The 8,247-nt window shown below is 54.7% G+C and overlaps 1 protein-coding gene across 1 annotated transcript in view; it reads right to left on the bottom strand.

The window, feature by feature from the left end:
* Positions 1-3,258: 3,258 nt before the first annotated feature.
* The window catches only part of PTPRF (protein tyrosine phosphatase receptor type F), a gene marked incomplete at its 5' end in the record, with an annotated part of 55,912 nt that continues 50,923 nt past the window's right edge, over positions 3,259-8,247 (bottom strand). Inside the window, 9 exons of the mRNA XM_081086075.1 lie at positions 3,259-4,987; positions 5,405-5,540; positions 5,632-5,786; positions 5,957-6,082; positions 6,307-6,433; positions 6,644-6,822; positions 6,925-7,210; positions 7,288-7,442; positions 7,640-7,829. Of these exons, the coding sequence (XP_080942201.1) occupies positions 4,919-4,987; positions 5,405-5,540; positions 5,632-5,786; positions 5,957-6,082; positions 6,307-6,433; positions 6,644-6,822; positions 6,925-7,210; positions 7,288-7,442; positions 7,640-7,829 (1,423 nt within the window). The 3' untranslated portion in view covers positions 3,259-4,918. The remainder of the gene's footprint in view (positions 4,988-5,404; positions 5,541-5,631; positions 5,787-5,956; positions 6,083-6,306; positions 6,434-6,643; positions 6,823-6,924; positions 7,211-7,287; positions 7,443-7,639; positions 7,830-8,247) is intronic.

Below are 8,247 nucleotides of genomic sequence, written 5' to 3'. Positions count from 1 at the left end.
AGAAGAATGGAAATAATACAGCGAACGGAACCAGGAGCTACAGGGGGAGACCATATACATGAATTAAATCTCCCACATTTTACTGTGGCGTCTCCAGGGACCATCTACTGAAAGTGCCACCTACAGAAGATATGCTGCTCACTACCCAAAGAACTAAAGCTCCAGGGAGTGAAACTGGCGTTGGGGAGAGGAGAAAAGGAAAGCTTACCCTTTATTCTGTATCCTTCAAGACAGAATTATTTTTACCTGTTTTATCATGTGCATCCATTTTTTAAATAAAAAAAGCTATAATGGCCCTAATCAGTTTGACTCAGTGGATAGAGCGTCAGCCTGCAGACTGAAGAGTCCTGAGTTCGATTCCAGTCAAGGGCACATACCTCATTTGCAGGCTCAATCCCCGGCCCTGGTTGGGGCATGTTCAGGAGGCAACCAATCGATGTGTCCCTCTCACATCAATGTTTCTCTCTCTGTCTTTCCCTCTCCCTTCCACTTTCTCTAGAAATCAATGGAAAGATATTCTCAGGCAAGGATTAACAACAACAAAACCTATGAAGATAACCACTTAAAAAAATTATGGGTGCTGGCCCGTGTGGCTCAGTTGGTTGTGCATCATTGTCCTATACAGAGAAGTCACCAGTTCGATTCTATGCCTGGCTTGCAGGCTCAATCCCCAGTAGGTGGCGTACAGGAGGCAGCCCATGGCTGTTTCTCTCTCCCTTCCTTTCAAAAAGCAATAAAAACATATAGGAAAACGAACAAAAACTTATGGCACATCGATAACAGAAGAGTATGTAGCAGGTTAAAAAATGAGGTACTGCCGAAACTGGTTTGGCTCAGTGGATAGAGCGTCGGCTTGCGGACTGAAAATTCCCAGGTTCGATTCCGGTCAAGGGCATGTACCTGGGCTGCGCGCACATCCCCAATAGGGATGTGCAGGAGGCAGCTGATCAATGTTTCTCTCTCATCGATGTTTCTAACTCTCTCTCTCCCTTCCTCTCTGTAAAAAATCAATAAAATATATTAAAAAAAAATGAGGTACTGACAGAGAAAGAAATTCACAATACTTAAATGAAAAGGGCAATTTGCAGAAAGATGTAAGTAACATGATTCTCATATAAAAAATAAAGTTTATAAACATGTTTGTATATTCATAGAAAATGCCCAGAAGAATAGAGACTAAACTGTAACTCCCTCCAGGGAGCTGGGGAACAGGGAGAGAATGGGACTGTAATGTTTTACAATTTCTATCCTGTTTTGAAAGATTTTTGTTTCTAAAAACATTGTGTAATTTTAAACATTTGTCATTTTAGAAATTAAAGTGCTATTAATTCTTTTCTTTTTGGGTGCTATTCATTCTTCACAGAACTTTAGGAAAATTAGAAAGAAATCAACCAACCTCACAACTCTTGGTGTATTTCCTTCCAAATACTTTTTCTCAATGCACCTGGCTCCGTTTCCAGCTCAAGGTGTGGAATGACCGCGTGATGGCAACTCCATGCTCCAGTGAGGAGCCTGGAGTAGGTCACTCAGTCCTCACGGTCCGCCCTCCCCCTCTCCATAAATGGCAACCTCATCCTTCGAGTTGCTCAGACCAAAACTGTGGGGTTAACCCAGACTCCTCTTTCTCTCATCCACTCCATAAGCAAACCCTTACTTCCACCTCCAAGATATAACCAGTATCTGACTACTCACCACACCCGGATTTCTGCCATTTCCGCTCTGACCTTACCCCCTCCCCTACTTCCTCACCCCCTGCTCACACGCTCACAACTGCAGCTACACCAGCCTCCACACCTCGGGCACACTGCCCCCCAGCCAGGGATTTTGCTATCTGCTCCCTCGGCCTGGATGCTCATTTTGAAGATGTTTAGGCAAAATCTCTCAGCAGCTTCCCGTCTTTCTTAAAATCCCATTGTTGTGATGAGGCTTCCTCTGACCACCCTAAAAATCAAAGCTTCCCCACGTGCCTGATTCCTCCTAATCCCCCACGCCCACACCTCTCACTTTCTAACGAACTTCCTGGTTTTTCACATGCATCGTATGTTTCATCTTACTGGAGAGTAAATGCCACGAGGGCATTAGCCTTCGCTCAGCTCACTGATAGGACTAGTGCACAGCAAACGCTCACTAGGTCTGTGTTGAATGAGTGGATGAACTGTTATTTTCTCATCTACACAAAGAGCATAATAGGACCCACCCTGTACTGTGCTGTGAGGATTACATGTCTTTCCCTGACTGGGTGCTAACTGGTTGCTAAGTGAAATAAGCCAGCCAGTGAGGGAAAGACAAGTACCATCTGATCTCATTTATATGTGGAATCTAATGAACAAAATGAACTAACGAAACAGAAACAGACTCATAGATACAGAGAACAGACTGACAGCTGTTCACAGGCACAGACAACAGTATGATTACCAGAGGGAAAGGGGTGGAGGGGGACGTAAGAGAGGGTAAAAGGGGGGTAAATGGTGATGGAAGGAGACTTGGAGTGGTGAAATAAAAAATAAAGGTATCCATTACTCATGAACACTCAGAACCCACCTTATGCCACCTCCTCCAGGAAGCCTTCCTTGACCCTGCTACAGAGTCAGGTGCTGCCTCAGTGCATCCACAGCATCTGTGGTGGGCTCATCACGATTGTCTACAGTCTGGTCACTGCCAACTTAGGTATTTTTCTTCCCCACTTGTTCTGGGTCTCATTCATCTCCGTGTCCCCAGAAGTTCCATGGTTTGACACCGATAGGACTTGACTGATCACTAGTGGAGCGGCCACAGGACTCAACGAGTGGATACTGCTGCGTCCAGGGGCCAGAAGGCCACACCATGCCCAGTATCTACATCGCAAGACGGCAAGGATCCTCACTGGCCAATTTCCATACTGTCACAGCCTCCACTGCCGCAGTGGCAGCGGGGAAGCAGAGAGGCAGGTCATGGGAGAGTGTGGCACCTGGGAGTCCCAGTACCTCTGACATGGGGACGCAGGATATCCTAAGGGTGAGGAGAGGCAAGGGTATGTATGTTCCCAATCGGGGAGCTGTTCCGTGGGGGACTCTTTACAGGCACCGGTGGCTCCGTCTTCTGGGTCTGTAACCTCTCCTCTCAGAGAGTGGGCACCATGCTGAGCGTCCACCCTGTGGCAGACGCTCCGGACAGCCTCCCTGTCTCCTTAGGAGCAGGAAGGCAACCAGAACCTACCCCTAGGTCTTGACTTCCAGAGGCCAGACTCTGGTTCCAGAAAGAGCTGAGACAAAGGCCGGGTTTGTAAGAAATCTGATTATTCAAATTTATTACCATCAAGTTTTATGCAATGATGCTGTAGTTTTCTTAACAAATAGAAAACAGACTGTGTACAACAGTGAACTCTACAGCACTAGCATCCACAAGGTAAAAATGAATGTCGCATCCAACATTACCAACCCTGGATTGTTGATCTTGACCGAGCCTAGCTAGATCTTGGGACGTCTGCTTCGCGTCCCTCGGCTAAAACAGCTATGCACCCTTCCCCGCCCCCACTTACCTACCTAGATAGTGCTGCCCAGAGGAAGAGGCCCTCTCCCTGCCCCTCAGCAAGCCAAGATTATAAGGATTGATTATAGTACCATTGAGAAAAGTCCAGTAGTCTTGCCACATTGGTTCATGAGGGCATCTTGAAGGAGTGGAAGAGAGCAATTCTCTCGGGCTTTCAAAATAGCTGCAAACCAGGGAGGAAAACCATCCGGCCCTTCTCTGAGAACAGACATGTGCTACCAGGCCTACTGGCCTGGACCTGAAGGGCCAGCCGTGCCCCTGCTTGGCCCTGAGGTGTGCAGGGTGTGGCACACACCCTGACCTGTGCCAACTGCTTCGGCCACATGGCCAGACCCACAGCCTCCCACCACCACACCGCACCGCACCGCACCCCGCAGTGCCCGGGACAAATGCCAGCCTCCGCGGGTCCTGAGGTCATCCCGGCAGCTCGCAGGGAGCCCCAGGGGCACCGAGCCGCCTCCCCTCTCAGGGGTTTGAAGCAGAGGCCAGGAAATGACTCTCTTTTTTTCCTTGTTTTTTTTTTTTTTCCTCCTTTTTTTTGATTTTTTGGATTGTTGTTTTTGTTTTTTGTTGTTGCTTTTTTTAAACTTTGCAAACACGATGGTGATGAGGAACGCCTCCCCAGGCTCCCCCGACACGTCTGGGGCTCTGGGCTGTGAACGTTAAACACACACGGGAATAGATGACTGGGCTGAGTGTTTCCTATCTCTTCCTCGCCCACCACTGTCTGTGGGGCCTAAAATAAGGCTCTTAAGGAGAAACAAAACAAAACTTTAAAAAAAAAAATTGTTCCCTGCATTTGGCTGAAACAAGATCTTGTCTGAAGGCCTGGAAGAGCAGCGGAGCGGTGAGGCCCCCGCGTAGGCTGGCGGCCCCGGCTCCACATGCATGAAGAAGGCATGATCGTCCTTCAGCATTAGAAGTTACACAAATAAGGACCCAAGTAACTCAAAACAGAAAATAGACTACACCCCAACCCCCATGGCAGCCCACTCTGCAGTGAAGAATTTGCAAAAGGAAACATCCGAGAGAAGAGGCTAGAATCCCTCAGTCTACTCCACTTAATGTATAAAAAAGAGGCTTTTGCCCCATCCCCACCCCATGAGAAGAAGCATGAGAAATGCGACAGCGGAGCAGAGAGTTCGAGGTGGGCTCTGGGCGGGCCTGGTGGATAGAGACGGCTGCCGCGCCTGCCTGCCGGCCCACCCAGTGGCCAGGGGTTCTGAGCTCTCTGTTGTGGCAATGTTCCTGAAACGCTGTGATCCCAGGGGCTGTGCTCTGTCAGCAACGGCATCCGTGCAGGAGGGCTGGATGATGGTCGGTATGGCTCAGAGGAGCTGGTCCCCTCCGGAGCCCCTAGGCAGGGGCGGCGAAGGAGAGGGGGCGGTAGTTACGTTGCATAGTGGTCAAAGCTGCCGAGGTACTCCAAGGCTGCACGGTAGCACAGCTGGTACTGGTCCTGCCGGGAGAGGGGGAAGGTGAGCACGGGCAGTGCCAGTGGGTTCCCAATGTACTGCCAAGGGCACTCACACTGCAGCCAGTGGGCCACAGACTTAGCCTCTGCTGGCCAAGAGCAGGTGCTGGACCCAGACCTCCGCCCCAGGCAGCATCCAGAGGGCCTGAAAGAATCCCTGAAGGCTCATCTCTCGCTCCCTTTCCCACTGTCCACATCCACCTACTGCCCCCGAGTTACCCTGTAGAGACTGCTATGTCCAACCCCAGCCGGAGCCAGGGACACCACGGGTGCTCAGGGCAGAGCTGCCCAATGAGGAGCACGTCCTACGGTGGAGTCGGGCTCCCACCATCCTGCCCTCGAGGCCCCGGCAGCGCTCGCCTGCTCAGTGTCGGTGGGGAGCTCGCGCACCGGCCCACGTACCTCCGTCTGCACCATGGCCGGGCGCTGTGTGCGCAGCGTCTTCACCGTCTGGAACATGTCCACCACACCCTCGTAGCGCATCCGCTCCAGGACGATGCTCAGAGTGATGAACACCCCGGTACGGCCCACGCCAGCACTGCTCAGGGACAGCACTGGGTCAGGGGCCCCATCTACCAGGCCCGCAGGCCACCCCCGCCCCTGCCACCCCCTCCGGGGGCCAGCCCCACCTGCAATGCACCGTGATGGGCCCGTCCTGCCCAAACTGCTCCTTGGTCTTGTGCACCTGCCCGATGAAGTCAATGAAGCCCTCCCCGGTCTTGGGCACACCCTGCTCTGGCCAGTCCGTGAACTGGAACTGCCGGATTGTCCTCGACTGCCCATCCTGGGAGAGGCAGGAAGGGAACGGGGTGAGTGCCACGGGCGGCAGCCCCACCAGACCAGGAGGGTAGCAGGATGACACAGGTGAGCACCCTGGGAGCCAGGGCACATGCAGGCAGCCCCCAGCCCACGTGCTCAGGCAGTTACAGACATGGTCCCCCTGTCCAAACTCACCCGGGCGTCCGTGACCTTGAACTCACGCAGGATATACTGCGGCATGTTGTACTCGGCCATCGGGTCAACAACAAAGTACTGGTAGCGAGCAGAGCGCTCTGCTGGCCAGTACTGGTGGCATTTCTCCTGTGGACAAAGGGCCCGCCGCCATGATCGGGTGGGGAGGGAAAAGGGAGGGGCTCCCAGGATCAGAGGATCCTGAGGCCGGACCCCGAAGGTGGTGATAATTGGGGGGGGGGGGGAGAGGGGACCAGAGGTTATGCTGATGGGAGGCTGGGTATGAGAGGAGAGGAGAGTGAGGGGGGCTGGCATGCTCCCAGGGATCAGAAGGGCGCTGGGGGCGGGCTCACCCTGCCCATCTCCCGAAGCCTGGTCAGCATGACGATGATGGTGGAGTTGTGCTCCCACAGCATGCGCCAGAAGTCCTCGGTGCTCTCGGCCAGAGGCCCCTGTGTGGCTATGTAGGCCTTTTGCTGCCTGGGGCGGACATAAGACCGGACATGCTGGAGGTGCTGTGCTCCCCTGTCTCCCCAAGACTGCAGAGTCTCTTGGAGCTCCACTCAGATCACCCCTCCTCCGGGAAGCCCACTCTAGCCGTCCGGGCTGGCCCTACTCTGTGGTACCCCCAGCCAGCCAGGCACAGGCCTAGGCACCCAGGGTGCGGCGGGCAGACACAAGCATGCTCACCTGTAGCCATCCAGGAAGCTGGCATTGATGTAGTCAGAGCCCTCCACACCCCGGATGGGCTGCAGGCACACTCGGGTCAACTCATAGGGCATGATGTTCACCAGGCGGTTCTTGAACTTGTTGCAGGGCAGGTTGGCGCTGATGAAGCGGGATGTGTGGGCCTTGGAGCTGGCCAGCAGCTAGCGAGAGGGAGGGACTGGTCAGGCCTGGCTTCCTGGGGGGCCGGGGGGGGGGGCGGGACTCACCCCCATGACCCAATCCAGGCCCAGCCCTTGGCCCACCTTGAACTCGAGCTCCATGGCGGTCACACTCTCCCCAGGAGGCACTTGGCCCAGCTTCTGGATGTGGGCGTAGAGGTTGCGGGCGGGCACCTCTGTGTGTCCGCACGTGGCGGCCTCCAGCAGCGCCTCGTGGATGAACACGTACTGGTCCTCTGTCTGCACCATGTAGTTGCGCTGGGATCGCATGCACGTCACGTGGCCGTAGATGTCAACCGTCTTCTCGTGCTTCATGCGCTCCAGCATGGCGTCGATCACGATGAAGCAGCCCGTGCGGCCCACACCCGCGCTGCAGGACACGGGCTCGGCTTGGGGCACAGGTCCACCCACCTCCCCCCCGCCCCTGGGCGGTGCCGTGCCCCTCACCTGCAATGCACCACCATGGGCCCCGCGTCCAGCGGGTTGCAGGCCTTGACGCGCCGCAGGAAGGCCAGGATGGGGGTCGGGTACTCGGGAACTCCATGGTCTGGCCAGGCCATGAACTGGAACTGGCGCAGCTCCCGCTTCTCACTGGAGCCACTCTGGGGAGAAGGGTGGGGAGAGGACGTGTGGTGAGGGGAGTCTGCCTGCTACAGGCTCAGGGCCGATGAGGCAGGGCTGGCCGCCACAGTGCACGCCCACAGGTCTGAGCCGACGCCCGAGCCCCAGCCTCCGACGCCGAGTTCCCGCTCGTCCACCCGGCACACCTCACTCAGAGGAGCACGGGACAGGCCCATACCTTGTGGAGTGCGAAGGTGCGCACGGTGTACGTGGCCAGCTCCACCGTGTCCAGCAGCGTCACCTGAATGAGGCCGTAGGTCTCAGTGCCACGGAGCGGCCAGTACTGATCGCACTTCACCTGCAAAGGGACAAGCCAGGCCGATGCCAGGGTGTGCGGAAGTGCCCAAAGGCTCGAAGGGGCAGGGGCCCTGGGGCAGAAGCGGGGTGGAAAGATACAAGGCTCCCCAGCCCAAGCACTCAGATCCACTGTGCCACCCCCTCACCCCAAGTCTCTTGGGGGCCCCACAGCCGGTTCTCACACTACATCGCCAACCCTGCCCTTGCCGGGGGAACGAGGGCCGTAATTGAAATTTATTTATTCATGACCAGATCGCACCAGGCACGTTTTCTGCCAAATTTACCCATAATGTTTATGTGCCATTTTCAAGCTCTGTAAATTTTACGTTCCAGTCAATGCTTTGCAGTGCAAAAGCAGATAACAGTGGCTCTTTCCACTAATTAACTTGGAGATGTGTTAATGCCCCAGGAACATCCAGCATCTGGGGAACATGTGAACATCCCGGGAACATGCCAGCAACTGGGGAACATACTCACATTCCCAGAAAA

Source organism: Myotis nattereri, assembly GCF_964212035.1.
Source record: "Myotis nattereri genome assembly, chromosome: 3".
NCBI lineage: Eukaryota > Metazoa > Chordata > Mammalia > Chiroptera > Vespertilionidae > Myotis > Myotis nattereri.
Note: the sequence above shows the minus strand (reverse complement) of the source record. Positions and strands in the feature narration are given on the sequence as shown.